Genomic DNA, 15,931 nt, shown 5'->3' with positions numbered 1-15,931 from the left:
GGTTTGGCCGGCAGACTGCAATCAGAGAGAGCCAACAACCACACAGCAAAGGAAATGTGTGCCTCAAACTCCTTCAACTCGCCTCATCCCCACCCACATCACCCTCCTCTGCCTGGACCCACTCTACCACCCTGGAGGGCACTTTTTAGAGTTAACTTTTCTCATTGCCACCCAAAGATAGCTTGTTTATCTAACTTTTTAAAAAATTAAAACAATGCAGTCATGATAAAAAATTGTCAACCACTGACAGGAAATTTAACACATAAAAGCTTACCCTCCTTGCCGAAACCGGTTTGGCTCAGTGGTAGAGCATCGGTCTGCGGACTGAAAGGTCCTGGGTTCAATTCCGGTCAGGGGCATTTATTGTACATTGGTTGTGGGCACATCCCCAGTAGGGGGTGTGTAAGAGGCAGCTGGTCGATGTTTCTCTCTCATCGACGTTTCTAGCTCTCTGTCTCTCTCCCTTCTTCTCTGTAAAAATCAATAAAATATATATCAATATATTAAAAAAAAAAAAAAAAAAAGCTTACCCTCCTGACTCCAGTCCATTCCTCAGCAATAACCAGGATGAGGCTTCTTGTATATACTTCCAAATTTTTTTCTATGCATGGATACATCCCTTTTGTTCTTGTTTACATAAATTGCATCATACCATCTAACTTTTCTTGGATATCTTTCATTTGACTATCATTTTCTTTCAGTCTGCAGGCCGACGCTCTATCCACTGAGCCAAACCAGTTTCGGCGACTATCATTTTCTTAAAATAGCTGCTTACTATCTCCCTGTATGTATAAGTGGTCCCTAATTTACTTTCTCTGCTGAGGAACACTTAAGTGCCCCCTGCCCTATTTTTTTTTTTTCCTATTGTAAACAACATTGCAGTGAGCACTGCGCATAAAGCTGGCTTTAAGGAATTCTTCCTCTCCTGGTAATTTCTATGGGTATTCTGTAGTCAACTACATACTGTGTGTGGATTCACCACCAAGCATTTGACCATAAAAATAAACAATTGCCTGGGATTGATTCAATCATCATGACGCCAGAGTGAAGAAAAGGCATTTTTATAACTAAATACAGCTCCTGTTCTACCCTGGGTCATGCCCCATGTGGGCAACAGAAGTTTAAGGTAAGGGCTGTGTCCCCAATAAACTGGGTCTATTGGGAAGACAAGATCTATGGCCACAAAATTAAGTCAGAGAACAATGAAGGGTGTTGGTAATTGAAGGTGAAAGGATGTGTCTGTGAGCCCCGCATGGCATGGCACGAGGGAGTTGTAATAGCTTTTGCTCCCTTATACGTGGAAAATGTGAAGAACTCCCGCAAGGAACTCCCTGATGTCATTCTGTCCCCAAGTGCTTGTGTTCCATGCATCTGAGCCCAGGGCTGGCTTATTGCCTCCTGCACAATGTGGGGCCCCTGCTCTACAGGTGAAACGCGTTTTTCCCCTGCTTTGGTGTTCCTCCAAGCCCCACAAAGAAACCAGGAAATAAAACGTCAACAACAAATTATCTCCCAACAAAATGCAACCACATAACACTCAAAAATGTTCAGAGATCTTTCTACTCTTCTTGACGGAAAAAGCTAGGTCTTCAGAGTCCAAGATGAGATTGGCAGGGTAGGGGTGGGGTAGGAGGACGGGGGGAATGATCCCATCTGTTTCTTTTTTTCTTTTTCTTTTTTAATATATTTTATTGATTTTTTTTTTTACAGAGAGGAGGAGAGAAGGATAGAGAGCTAGAAACGTCGATGAGAGAGAAACATCGACCAGCCGCCTCTTGCACACCCCCTACCGGGGATGTGCCCGCAACCAATGTACATGCCCCTGACCAGAATCGAACCTGGGACCTTTCAGTCCGTAGACCGATGCTCTACCACTGAGCCAAACCGGTTTCGGCCCCATCTGTTTCTTTAAACCCTACCAATCAGTGATAGTTTAGGTTTCTTTTAAGGAAACTATTTAAACTAGAAATAGAAAGCAAAGACCCACTTCCTGCCATTTATCACCAGCCAACCCTGGGCCTGTCTTCCCAGCTGGCCAAAGATAACTCACCCAGCGTGCGCGCCCCCCCCCTCCCCCATTGCTCACCTATTCCTTGAGAGTGGACTAAGCTATGTTAGACCAAAGGTCTCTTGGGACAGTGACTGTACCCCAAAAGCCTGACAGTGACCTTGGGTCTCTCCCAAAAGTTACAGTTTGCTGAACCAGCCCCCCAGGATTTGAACCTGCAGGTCAGCCCTAACATCTCCCACTGAAGGATATGAATCACCTCTTCTATTCTCCCAACACCAGAGAGACGACAGCAGAAGGCTTAGGTAGAGCCAGATTTAGGGCCATGGAGGTTGGCGGTGGTCATTCCTCTAGATATTCATGGTTTCCTAGGATACCTGGTAATTCAGTTAATCTACTTTAACACTTTGTTGTCTGAGATTAGAGAAATTTAGAGTCAGAAGGAATTTCAAGTAACATTTAGTACCATCTCACCCCCCCTCTCCTACCACCACTGCCACCTGTCTGGACCACCTCCGTCCCACCCCCACCATGTAACTGGACTTGGTCCAGATGGCTCGAGTGCAGAACTCTAAAGCAGCTCTACCCAGTCTCCTCTGGTCATGGGTCAGATGGCAATGAGGCTCTTTCAAATGCTGTCTGTGGTTGAAACGATTTTTCTCTTTTTTCCAATCTACAAGATATAGAGGACAGTTTTAGCCTGCATTCCTTAAATTTAACATGCTTTTATAAGATATATACCAATTATTAAAATTGGTTATCTCTGAGACAGGAGAAGCAACACCTCCTATTCTTTTTCATTGAATTTTTATTACCCTGATGCATTTCTGCCCCTCTCCCAGTAAAATAAGTGGTATTTTAAAAAGCTTCTCATGCCCGGCCGGTGTACCTCATTGGTTGAGTGTTGACCTATGAACCAGGTGGTCACAGTTCAATTCCCTGTCAGGGCACATGCCCGAGTTATGGGCTTGATCCACAGTGAGGGGCATGCAGGAAGCAGCCCGTCAATGATTCTCCCCCATCATTGATGTCTCTCTCCTCATTTCTCAGAAGAAAAAAAAATATTTTTAAAAACTCTTCATGGAACATTAATTTCCTTTTTTCTCTGGGCTAAATCCTAGTTTCATGCAGAGGTTAACAACTCAGATCCTTTTGTGGGTCAGATGGGTGGCATTAAAAAGAGAGAGAGAAAGAGAGAGAGAGAGAGAGAGAGAGAGACAGAGAAAGTGGAAGGAGGAAGTCAGTGTAGGTGACCCTGGCAAAATGCAGAGCACAGCTGTCAGAAAGGCATTCAAATCCCAAACTGGGCTGTGGGCTGCCGGCCTGCAGCCTTTCCCACAAGCACTCTCCTCCATGCTTTATTTCGTGGTGCTTCAAGCCTCCTAAATTAGTATGTGGAGCCCCAACAGAGAACATCTTTGGTTTTGGCCATCAGAGACATGCCATTATCTGTTGTGCTGACAGTAATTTCGGTCCCATGCTAACCACTCACCAGCACATGGCATTAATACCTACAAGGACTGATCGATCCCCATATCCTTGGAGAGGCCACAGAAGCCAGGCACAGATCCCAGGAAAATGTGACTCAAAGACGTCACTCTGCATTGGCTTGGCTGCCATGGCAACCGGGCATCCCATCCTGAGAAGTCGGTGCAGCAGATGGCGCCTGCAATGGCAGACCAGGCCACCTCCCTGAGCGGGATTGCTTCTGTCCAACTGGCATGGAGTCACACTGGTAACTATTTACATGAGTCAAAATACACCCAGAGGCAGCAGATGGCCAGGCCAGGCTGAGACGTGGGGAGAGATGAGGCCGGTTTTGGCTGAGTCAGAGGCAAGGGCAGCAGACAGTTCCTCTGTGGGCATCGACAGTTCACAACATCACTCCTGGGGCTGCCCGGTCTCTTCGCTTGGCTGAAGGCTGGGGGAAAGTTAGGCTGAAAGGATCATAGGCTGATCCCTAGACCCTGAGACAAGATGACAGTAGACAGGGCTGCCCTATGCCTAAGACACCTGCCGGCACACTGGGCCATTCTTCTGGTGTCTCTGTCACCTTCAGCGGTCTGAGCCGGCATATCAGGCTTGAGACCAGCATTCCCATAGCAAGACAGGCAGCTCCAAAACACGCGGTCTAACATCCCAACCAAAACGAGTGGCGGGCCCTGGGGCTCCCATGTCTTTGTCACCTTTGTCATCTTATCACGCAGCTGTCCCAGGGTTTGGTACACAACAGGCAACAGGAGGTGTTGATTGCAATGAATTGAAAGAGCGTGTGACGCAAATTCAACAGAGTGACCTTTGCCTGGGACGGGGTTTGGAGTGTGTGTATTTTTTTAAGACAGGATGTTGGCTACAGAACATTTTGTGAGCCATCACGATCCCCGACAGCACTGGTAAAATCCTGACGTCTTTAGTCCAGGGTGATAACGGGTGTCTCATTTCCTGCTTTGGAATTCTTTCAGTCATGGGACCCCCGGTGTCTCCCAGGCCCATAGCCAAAATGTGGACGACAATGATACGCATGCTCACCCACGTGGGCTGCCAAATATTGCCAAGTGGAGAATATTTGGATTTGGAAGTGTTTTCTTCCTTTTCCTCTCTACCTTCCTTCCCCCCAGGGAGGTTGTCTATAGTGACAAATATCCATGATGGGTAGGCCTTAAACATCAACATCAGCATCCATAATGTGGAGGTCAAAATGGGGCCAAAGGTCAAGGAGCCAGGACATACACAGGCTCCTAAAATGTGCCCTGGGAACTGGATCTCTAGACAATCCTTAGCAGCTATGGGCTCGAGGAGTCAGACATTGATTACCAGAAAGAATACCTTTTCTGTCTCCATGTTTATTAGGAACCTCAAAGAAAAAACAAACAAACAGAGATTGATTGACCCACCCAAACAATTCCTGGTACAGTGTCAGACATGCTTGGGAGTTCTGGGTGGTGAAGGGGTGGACCATGAGGCTCAGCATTTCAGCCCATAGTCAAAGGCATCGGGGTGGTTCTGAAAATAGAGATTCAAGAAGCCCAGGAAAATGTTCTTATCTATGAGAAGAGCACACACCGTGGGGTCCTGCTTCATGGCATCTATCCAGAGCCGAAGAGCTGGGGTGTGGTTCACGCAGCTGCAGGACAGGAAAGAAGTGTTAGCTCACCGGAAGAGGAAGGCATCAGGGAAAATGGCACGTGTCGCTCTTTAGATACCAAAAAATGGTTTTCTTTGGGCAATAGAGTCATCTTAGTTACCTATGATCAACTGAGCTTGATCATTTACTGAAGGAAAACCTTGTTTTTGGGATACCCATGTGTGCTTTTGAATTTGTGTAAGTTGCTACTGACTTTAACAATACAGTTCAAATACTTGTGGGCTGATCACTCTGGGGAAATAAGGTGTCCATGACTCGCTGGTCATCAACAGGAAGACAACCCTCTCTCTGAAAGAGATATTCTTCTGTCATTCTCAGAGCTTAAGTTAGTGGGTTTGGAAAAAATAAAAACAAGTCATTTCCAAAACACTTAAAAAAAAAAAAAAAGAGTAAAAACAATCATCAAACTTTGAAATAATGAAGCTGATTGGGCTCTGTTATTTCAAAGGTCAGAAGTTTAGGTCTAGAATATGTCCAGTGACTCGTTCATGATAGTACAACCTATTTGTGGGACATCTGTGGTTCAATACTCTGTCCCCAGAGGAGACAGGTTTTTCATCATGTTTGTGGTGAAACAGAGTTTAAAATACCTGAGTACGTTCTATCTGACCTTCACTCAGAGACAGCCAAGGGGGAAGTGCAGATGACTCCTGGGTAGAGTCAAACCCACGCATTATGGGGGCACCCACGCAGCTCTGGTGGAGCAGGACCGAATTCCCAAATGTCGTCCAGCACCCACCATGCGACTGGCTGGGATTAGAGCAGGTGCCGGCACTTCTCCTCCAAGCATTATGACAACAAAGCACATGTTCTGCCAGGGCCCCTACACAGCCCTCTCCCCCACTTCAGGCAATTTCTTCTACTTTGTACATCCCTACACTTCCATGGTGGCTATTTCATTTGTTTGTTTTAAAGTCAAGTATCTACTGCTTTTAAAATTGGTGCTTTTGTTTTGTTTTGTTTTGTTTTGTTTTTACGATTCCTCAGAGAACTAAATATGCGTAAAGTGTAGGGTGGGCACTGGATTTCTAGACAATCCTTAGGAGAATTATCTCAGCAGGTCCAGGAGCAGAGTCACTGAGGGAGCTGCAGACAAGTTTCCAAAACCCGGTGACTAAGACTCACCAACTGCTTGCAACCCTGGCCTGAGTTCAGATGGGCTGGTGAGGACAGTAGCTCTGAGGTACCCCAGGGTCTTAGCAGAAATATGGGGGAAGTTTGGGTCCCCAGAGAGTGGCAGAAGAACACAGGTGCATTTTAAACAAGGAAACAGTTTAAAACCTGATTTCATTTCACACGCATCGTGAAACTCATCCGAAGGAGGACAAAATGGCACACATGCCATTTCAACCACTGTTGCCCAGTCTGCCCCCAGGAATTCATGACCAAGTGGTCAAATGTCTTACTCAGCTATTCCATATACATCCAGTCGCTCAAACCAAGGCCAAAAGAGGTAATCAATCATGGATATACAGTCTCCACCAAAGAAGACGGTGTTCTGATAGCTAAGAATCTAAAAGTTTAAACAGAATAAAAGCAAGTTAATTTGCTGACCTGCTGGCATAGTTATAGACACTAAATACAAATATCAAATTAGTTCCCACAGAGGGAGAACTTAGGCTTTGATTCTCCTCCTGATTTGTTAAGTAAGTGCTTCCTCTCTTTTTCTAAGGTTTCCTCCACCATGTTTAGGGTAATACTCCTGGCCACACTCTGTCCCCGCCCTCCTTTAAACTGGGAGGGTGTGGCTCCTCTGATTGGAGAATTTGGAGGACAACCCAGGCTGAGGGAGCCCAGCCCCTCTCCCTTAGCCTGGAGCAGGCTCCTCCCAGTGCTATGCCCGTAGAGAGGGGAGGCTCTGCGTCAGGCCAGTGCAGCCCAATGCTGGGATGGAGGAGGGCCACATTGGGAATCCCACTTGTTCCAGTTGTGAACCCCAACTCTCCAGGATTCACTTTATCCCTTTAACAAAGGGGATACACTATCTCCATGTGCCTTCCTCTTTCACTTTCTTTCGTTTTTTTGTGTTTTTTTAAATATTTTTATTGATTTCAGACAGGAAGGAAGAGGGAGAAATAGAAACATCAATGATGAGAGAAAATCATTGATCAGCTGCCTGCTGCACGCCCCCTATTGAGGATTAAGTCTGAAACCCAAGCATGTGTCCTAACCAGGAATTGAATCATGACCTCCTGGTTCATAGGTCAATGCTTAACCACTGAGCTGGACAAGAAAGAGCAGTGTTACTTAATGGACTTCTTCTAATCCCACCATTGTCTTTTTATCATATTTTCTTTTTTATTTCAGTTCTTTGAACCTCACACTTGTTGGCCACTCAACATTATCAATTTTTTACATTAAAATAAAATTTCCCTTTCCCAAATGGGGCAAATAAATCCAGATAGAAAGCAGATAAACTCTTAACAGACAGCCTAAGTAAAAATAAATAAATAAAAGCACCTGAAAATTTAAAAAGCAAAGTACTTAGCAGAGATTATTGTTGGGTCAGGTTTTCCCAGAGAGAAAGGTATGGTGTCAATTACCTAGCTAAATCAGATGACTCATAATCAACTAAATTCTCCCCTGTAGTTATAGATCAAACTTTGAAATAATGATTTCAAAGATTCCTGTGCCCTTTATCTAGGTTTTCACACTCCTATCTTTGTCAATCAGACTTGATTTTTTTATACTCTAAACCAGCTGTTGATTCTATGATATAGTGTAGGGTTGTAATTAAGAAAGTAAGTTCTTCTCTGGTGGTTTGGTTCAGTGGTTAGAGTGTTGGCCTGTGGACCAAAGGGTCACGGGTTCAATTCTCAGTCAAAGGCATATACCTTGGTTGCAGATTCCTCAGCCCCATAAGGATCCTTGTGGGAGGCAGCCAATCAATGTGTCTCTCTCACACTGATGTTTCTCTTTCTTTCTCTCCCCCCTGGTCCTATGCTTGGCTCCATCTCTGACTCAACATGAAACCCAAGGCAACTTATGTACCTCTTCTTCCAAGCCTCAATTTTCTCATCTGTAAAATGGTGGCAATGTTAGTGCCCACCATGCATGGATAAACGTGAGCTTTTGTGATGACAAAGCACAGAGACCTCAGAAGGTTACATCTACACCAGCGTTTTTCAACCGCTGTTCCGCGGCACACTAGTGTGCCGCGAGATGTTGCCTGGTGTGCCGTAGGTGCAGATAAGACAAGAATTTTATAATTTTTCACTATTTTGTTTACTTAATATTTCATAATAAAGTAATTATAAAATACTTTCTTTGTGTTTATTTGATTCTTATTCAAGAGAATTACTTTATATATAGTCAATATAGGCACAGAGTTAAATTTTTTAACATTTTCTAATGGTGGTGTGCCTCGTGATTTTTTTCATGAAACAAGTGTGCCTTTGCCCAAAAAAGGTTGAAAAACACTGATCTACACAAAGCAAATCCACCCCTCACAGAAAGCAAATCTTGTGGCCCTACGTCTAGATCTTCATTCTCTCCCAATATGGCATGGAGAAGCCCCCTTCCTAGTATCCTGAAAATCTGAAAAAAATGTGAGATGGCGTCACTTTTTTCAAAGAAACAGAATAGTACTAAAACAGCAGAATCTGGCCAATAAAAACTCAAAACAGACTATTTTCAGTCATGTATAAATAAGCTCTGACGTACAGAGTAGAGGAACAAATTGTTCTGTTTTTATGGATTGCAAAAAGACGCAAGCCTTCTTTATGTTCAGGAATAAAAATAGTAATAATAATTACCCAAATTTGTATCACCGATTTTGAAACACATCCCTCCAGCTTATTACTGGCTTTCATGGCACAAGTCAGAACCCAATCTAAGCAGATCAACTCTGGGATTTCTGTGGAACTCCTGTGCTTTACACGGCAGAGGTGCTTTTGGGAAAGTCATTGTCAGAAGAAATCATATGCAGACATTTAATGGAGCCCAAGATGCGTCCTTTGGTAAAGTAACAAAATATTTTAAAAATGAATAACTGCTTAGTAATTGATATTTATTTAGTATATGTTTCTGAAGCTTTTAATTTACTCAAAGTTAGGAGTATATGCCACTAAATATATATGATCTTATAGCTATGATCAACCTGTATATAAGCTCTCACAAAGTAATTCAAGTCTTAACGAAGTACTTTGTATAGTAAAGTCAAAATGAGCATACAGATGAAATGGGTGAGCCATCAACTGTCTTCTGGAAGCTTCTACCCCATCCCCAAAATACATATGCACATTCTTTTGCACTTTTCTTAAATCCAAGCGTGACCTGAGACCACTCACATTAAGATCCTTAAGAGTTCTTGTCTCAGCTGCCCAGACAGACATTTCTCCACCAGATTTCTCACAGGGCAAACCTAAAAATCTCAACAGAATATCTGGCTTCCTGTAAACTTGCACAACATGCCAGACACATCCCAGTGATGTAGGAGAACATACTGGCGAGCCCTCCTCAGAAATTTACTGAAATCTTAGGACCCTCAATAGGAGAGCTCCCTTCTATGCAAACCTGATAATTCCCAAACATGTGAAATAACTTTTTCCTTTAGAATCGCAGAACATCAGCACCGGAAAGGCTACTGGAAGTCACCTCGTATGACTCCCCTCCCCCCCACCATTATTTTGCCATTTTTTTTAAGACCATGCTCATTACATAAAAGATTAGGGCTGCAGTGTAAAAGAAGTGTGCAATAAAATATTAACTATGAAAAATAACAAAAGGCTAAAATCTGGGATAATAAAAGAACAGAAGGTCAAAACAGGGAAGGAAAATGGTATCAAGATATCAAGCCAGGAGTCCTGCAGAGATCCTTAAAGCTTTGATTTGGACTTGGGTTTCCTGGCAGCAGAATTGGAGAGGAAACATACTGGCAAGCTGAGTCTTGTCTCTCATGTGGAAGCACAAGAGACTCTCACTGTCAGGATAGGAAACAGACCCGGGGAGGTCAAGGGACCCTCTGGTGAGAGTGCCAGAGCTAAGACAGAAACACCATCCTCCCAATTCCCAGACTAGAGTCGATCCTTGTGTCATTCTACTTGAAATGTGGGAGGACTCTACTCACAGAAGATTCCAGTCTTTTGTGAACTCTTTGTTTGTTCTTTAAGAATCAGAAAAAAGCTTAGAGTCAGCATATTCTGAAAGCCTCTCCTGCTCTGCAGCTGCGGATTGGCCCAGCTCAGCCTCCCAGGAAAACTGCCCCCTCAATTCTGCTCTTTCTCCCCACTTAGTCAGGGGCTCTGCAGGGAGGGGACACAACCAACATACTCATGGTTGCAGAGCTCACCAGAATTCCCTCCTTCCTGTTTCAGTCCATTGATAAGGTCTTCAGGCAACTTTACTCCAATAGTTCTTCTGTGTTCTCAGTTTAAACTAGTGCCTTGCTTACAGCCAATGAGCTCCTCTGACAAATTTTGGGAGAATCAGCGGCAAATCTAACCGGCAGTCTTAATTTCCAGTGTCTTATCTTTCCTAGTTGTTTTGTCATCAGAAACAGACTGGGAAGCTGCTGCTGCTATCCCTGAACACACTTAGATGTGGTCATGTTAATATACTGCATCATTTTTTAAAACTCTATTTTGAGATCTTTCTGTTTCCCGCCTGCCACATCGAATGATGTTGGCCATTCTTAATATGGAATGGCTTCTCTCACAGTGGAATCCCTCACTCTCAGAACTATTGTCCTTGGCATCACCAAGCAAGGCGAAATGGCCTGCTTAGAAGAGACATTTTTTCTTCCAAGGCCCCAGGCATCCCTCACGAGGGAGGAAACTGAGGCTCTGGCTTCTAGCCCTTCTAACACATTTTCAATTCCAGGCTTAAGAAATGAGATATTTTGGGGATAACCATTTGATGTTGTGAAACAATAGAAAATCTATTTTTTTAAAAACCTTCTGTTCTCCAGGTCACTGAGAAATGGCTACAGTGGGTGGTCCCCTTGCTTTTAAAGGATGTGGTAAGAGATGAAGAGCGGGCATGCAAATGAAGTGCAAGGGACCACTAAGTTTGACGAGGGAACACTATTTCCACTCCCTGAAGGTGAAAAGCCTGGAAGGAAGGTCCCCTCATCTTCTGCGAGGACCTCTCCGGCTCCCCCAGGAGGATGGAAAGGAGGTTAGCACTGGAGCACAAGTGGAAGGAAGAAGCGTGCGGGGCTCCCCCTTGTGGCCATCGATGGTGAGGCGCACTGACTGTGGCACCAGCAGGAGGTTCACAGGGAGGAAGAAATCTTATCTGTAAGGTTTTTGTGTACAAACAAGGTCACAAAAAAAGAGAGAATCCAAGACTTCCTCAAACCAGGCATTTTAACAAGCTTCAGTCTAAAGTCCTGGACTCCGGGATTCAGCTTCGTAATTGCTGCCCTGCACCCCCAGCCTCTAAGGAGGACAGACAGCGTGGTAGTTCACAATGGGAGTGCTGATGTCCTTGCAGGAGGAGGAAAAAGGCAGGATGGAAATAGTTCTGTTTTTTAAAAATATATTTTTATTGATTTCAGAGAGGAAGGAAGAAAGAGGGAGAAAGATATAGAAACATCAATGATAAGAGAGAATCATTGATCAGCTGCCTCTTGCATACTCCTACTGAGGGTCAAGCCCACAACCTGGGTATGTGCCCTTGACCAGAATTGAACCCAGGACCCTTCAGCCTGCAGGCTGACGCTCTATCCACTGAGTCAAACTAGCCAGAGCTGGAAATCATTCTTAAGAAGCAGAACCTCTGCTCCTTCCCTCCCCCCTACACACACACCCAAAAGACACAAAGCTGCTTGCCAATAAGCCAGCAATTCAGACCCTTATCCAAAAGCAACCAGAGGTAAAGTACTCAACTCCAGAGCAGAAGTCTTTTGAGTTTATAAAAGATAAGGCGAGATTCTCGAGATTTTGAATTTCAGGGCCTTGCTACATTGAGATACAGCTGAAGTTGAACGAATGACAATGAACCAATCCCTATAAAAACAAACCAAGGATGTAGAACAGAGTATAGATAAAACCATTTGTCCTCTACAAAGAAACCTTGGAAATAGTGACTGGTAGAGCATGTCCCATCTTGCTGCTCATCACTGTGAAGATTCAGAAGGCATCTTGCCAACATTGGGGATTAAAGGACCACTCTGAAAATTCTATTCTGGAATCCTTTTAATGGGCTTAATTCTTTTGCCAAAATTTATTTGTAAGATGGTGAGGGGGTTGGAGCTAGCAAAGCAATGCTTGACAAGTCAAACATCTTTAAAGTGATGGATGGTGGATGGAAAGATAAATGAATATTGATCAAAACTCTGCATTGAGGGGGAGGGGGGCCTCCTGTGTTTGAAAACCATGGAAGAAATCAAAACAGAAAAGATTATGGCACCATATTTTTTAACGTTATAGTTCTATGCATACAGAAAAAGAGAAGTCAAATTAAAAGTTATAGCAAAAGAAAAACAAAAGTGTCTTAAAAAACAAGCCAATATATTTTACCTATGAGATACTCTTTAAAAGGAACTTTCACAAATCAGTTAGGAAAACCAGTAAGCCCTTGATAGACAAGCTGGCTAACAGACCATTTTCACACAAAAAAACACTAAGAGATGTCATACTTTGAGGGAAATATTCCAGTGTGCTAGCAATCAAAGAAATACTCATTATATCAACAATGAGAAATGGCTCTTTCTCTTTAAAACAGGCACATATCTTTTTAATGTGAAGTTTCCCAATAGTGAAAAGGGGCTGGAGCAAAGGGCATTTTCTTTTTTCTTTCTTTTTTCCTTTTTTTTTTCCAATATATTTTATTGATTTTTACAGAGAGGAAGGGAGAGGGATAAAGAGTTCAAAACATCGATGAGAGAGAAAGATCAATCAGCTGCTTCCTGCACACCCCCACTGGGAATGTACCAGCAACCAAGGAACATGCCCTTGACTGGAATCGAACCTGGGACCTTTCAGTCCGCAGGCTGATGCTGTATCCACTGAGCCAAACCGGTTTTGGTACAAAGGGCATTTTCATATCCTGCTCTTTGGGGAGGAGGTAGCATCCTACAGCTCCAGCCTATAAAGTGTTCATGCCCTTTGATCTGATAATGCCATTCCTGGAAATCTGATCTAAGCACATATTCTAAAATAGAGAAAGCACAAGTTAAGATGACGGGTAGCTGAACTTACCTAAGTCAGGCAGAAAGACTAAGTCTATGAAAGCAGAAGGTGTCAGAGTGACCAGGTTAACGACCCTACGTCGCTCCTTCCATTGGATCTAACCAGGAGAGGGGCCCCTTTTCCGTTACCTCTTCAAGGTTGCAGAATTCCTCACGAAGGGCTAGCTTCAGATCACAGCATTCTTTCCCGCATCTCAACGCCACCAGACACTCCTTGGTCAAATGTGGGACCTGATCAGAGGACACAGGTTTCTTAGTGGAGAAATCGGAGGGGACTCCAAGCTTCTGCTCTGCCTAAAAGCGCAGCCAAAGCTTTGTCCCTCCAGCTTAAGAGGCCAATGCCCACATCCCCGGCTCCTCAATAGGAGTATCACTCTGAGGGGTATCTGTGGGGCCAGCAGTCCATTTGTCATAGCTCCCTAGTAAAACAAGGTGCTTTAAAAAAGTGTTCTCGAGTGCTTCTTCCTTGATCAGCTATTTCCATGCTGTACAATCTCAGGCAGGCACTTAACCTCTCTAAGCCTCAGTGTTCTCATCTAAAAAATGGGTACAGTAATAGTACCCACCTACAAGGGCAGTTGTAAGGGTTGCATGAGTTAACCTTTATAAAGGCAGTTAGAATAGTGCTTGGGCCAGGACCGGTTTGGCTCAGTGGATAGAGCGTCGGCCTGCGGACTGAAGGGTCCGGGTTCGATTCCGGGCAAGGGCATGTACCTTGGTTGAGGGCACATCCCCAGTAGGGGGTGTGCAAGAGGCAGCTGCTCGATGATTCTCTCTCATCGATGTTTCTAACTCTCTATCCCTCTCTCTTCCTCTCTGTGAAAAATCAATAAAATATATTTTTTTAAAAAAGAATAGTGCTTGGCACATCATATATGCTCAATATATGTCAGTTATTTTTATTGCATTTCAAAGAGAACCATCTTAAAAGTTTCTCCACTCTCCCCCGACTCCCTGTTGTCAGCAGGTACCCCCTTTTGTCTTCACACTTCCTGGACAGTTGGCACTCTTGCTCTGAAAGAAAGAGTAGTTCTCTTCCATGCATGAATGTTTTTATTCCCCAATATTTTTTTAACCTGAAGTCTTAATAATATTCCCTGTAAAAGCATCACCAGTTTTCAGCTCTTTCCATGTTCCTATCTTAAGTCACACAGTCAAAACTTTGCCATAATCATACCTTGGGAGACTGCTACTTCCCATGGAAGGCACCTATCAATAAAGGCTTTAACCTTTAATTCAGAGGTTATAGCTCTACTATAATCACATACCAGTGATTCTCCTAAGTAAGGCACACGCAGTATCAAAACAGTTTCACCAATGATTGGGCTTTAAACGTGAATTGAAGTTTGGGAAAAACATACAAAGTAAGAGAGAGTGCAAGTGGCTTAAAAAAAAAAAAAATCCACATACCTTATAGAATAGCTCCAATAGCATCTTTTGGCGCGCTCGCTCGTAAGGGTCATACGGATAAAGCTTCCTTCCGGGATAAGCATCATCCAGGTACTCACACGCGATCACAGACTCGTAGATCAGCTGACATCTGCTATTTTCCAGGACAGGAATTTGGCCAAAGGGGTGCTTTGTGTAGTACCAGTCAGGCTTGTTTCTCAGGTTAATGTTGATAATTTCATGGCTTAAAAAGCAAAGGGAAAACAAGACAACACAGATGAGAGGCTCACACAGGCAGACACTCATCTCCAAAGCAGGAGGAAAGCCAGGGCGCTCTGGATTTTCAACACCCCCTGGTGCCTGCAGGCACTGACTGACCTTCTATCTCTCACCTGATGCCTTTGGCCAGGAGGACCAGGCGCGTTCTGTGCGCGAAGGGGCAGAACCTCATGCTGTAGATTCGGATCAGGCCCTCCGGGACAGGCCCTGGGGGGACACTTCCTGCGGAGCGGGTGAGGGGGGATCAACAGGTGGATTAGGCCACCGGGGAGAGGGGCTCAGTCTCCTCCCTGTGACCTCAAGAGGGCTGTGCACACTCTCCTCCTTCGGAGTCCCCAGACTGAACACTTTTTTGCACGTGGCTTTTGTGCAGAGGAACCGGTCCAGGCCCTCCCCACCGCGCTGGTCGGGGGGCCAAGGTCCAGCGTCTCCACCCCGCGGGCCCAGAGGACTCACCTTTCCCTAAGCTCCTGCTCGCATCCTCGCCCATGGTTGTCGCGCCTCTGCTCAGCGCCCAGCGATCCAAGCCTCGGTTTTGGGGCTCACCGCCACCGCAGCCGCAGGAGGCCTCGGGGCGCCGCCCCTGCAGCCCAAAGTCAAGGTTTAAGGGAATGGAAGGGACTGGGCTCTGGTAGGGCAGCGGGGACGCGATCTGGGACACAGCTAGGTAGGATAACAAGACTTCGCCCCAGTTGGATTCCGGTCAAGGGCATGTACCTTGGTTGCAGGCACATCCCCAGTAGGGGGTATGCAAGAAGCAGCTGATCCATGATTCTCTCTCATGGATGTTTCTAACTCTCTCTTCCTCTCTCTTCCTCTCTGTAAAAAAATCAATAAAATATATATTTTTTAAAAGACTTTGCCCCAGACTTGGAAGCCCAAGCAGGAGTGTGGGCAAAACAAAACAAAGGAGAACCCAGAAAAGTACCCCCTGCTTTGAACACGTGGGTGCAGCATTGGGTGGGGTCCCTTGTCC

General features: G+C 44.7%; 1 protein-coding gene across 2 annotated transcripts; it reads right to left on the bottom strand.

Moving 5' to 3' along the window:
• Positions 1–4,831: 4,831 nt before the first annotated feature.
• Positions 4,832–15,244, bottom strand: LOC118719452 (glutathione S-transferase omega-2). 2 transcript variants are annotated; one of them, XM_036438952.2, is made up of 5 exons: positions 15,069–15,244; positions 14,698–14,920; positions 13,417–13,518; positions 6,560–6,666; positions 4,832–5,132 (listed from the first exon to the last, which is right to left on the bottom strand). In XM_036438952.2, exons 1-5 carry the CDS (start codon positions 15,125–15,127, stop codon positions 4,973–4,975), a joined length of 651 nt encoding a protein of 216 aa, XP_036294845.2. In that variant the 5' UTR covers positions 15,128–15,244; the 3' UTR covers positions 4,832–4,972. The 2 variants fall into 2 exon arrangements, with proteins under 2 accessions (XP_036294845.2, XP_045438026.1); XM_045582070.1 differs by lacking the exon at positions 15,069–15,244 and having other exon boundaries at positions 14,698–15,024.
• Between the last annotated feature and the right edge of the window lie 687 nt (positions 15,245–15,931).

This window comes from Pipistrellus kuhlii, unplaced genomic scaffold (assembly GCF_014108245.1).
Source record: "Pipistrellus kuhlii isolate mPipKuh1 unplaced genomic scaffold, mPipKuh1.p scaffold_m20_p_15, whole genome shotgun sequence".
Lineage (NCBI taxonomy): Eukaryota > Metazoa > Chordata > Mammalia > Chiroptera > Vespertilionidae > Pipistrellus > Pipistrellus kuhlii.
This window is presented reverse-complemented; position numbering and strand designations above follow the sequence as displayed.

Excerpts from the sequence above, each read along its gene's own strand:
- LOC118719452 (XM_045582070.1), bottom strand. The coding sequence starts at position 14,982 with ATGAGTGTCTGCCTGTGTGAGCCTCTCATCTGTGTTGTCTTGTTTTCC. Across the intron at positions 13,519-14,697 it reads TATTGGAGCTATTCTATAAG|GTCCCACATTTGACCAAGGA; the intron begins GTATGTGGATTT and ends TCCTCTGATCAG. Across the intron at positions 6,667-13,416 it reads AATTCTGCAACCTTGAAGAG|ATTCTTAGCTATCAGAACAC; the intron begins GTAACGGAAAAG and ends TTAAACTTTTAG.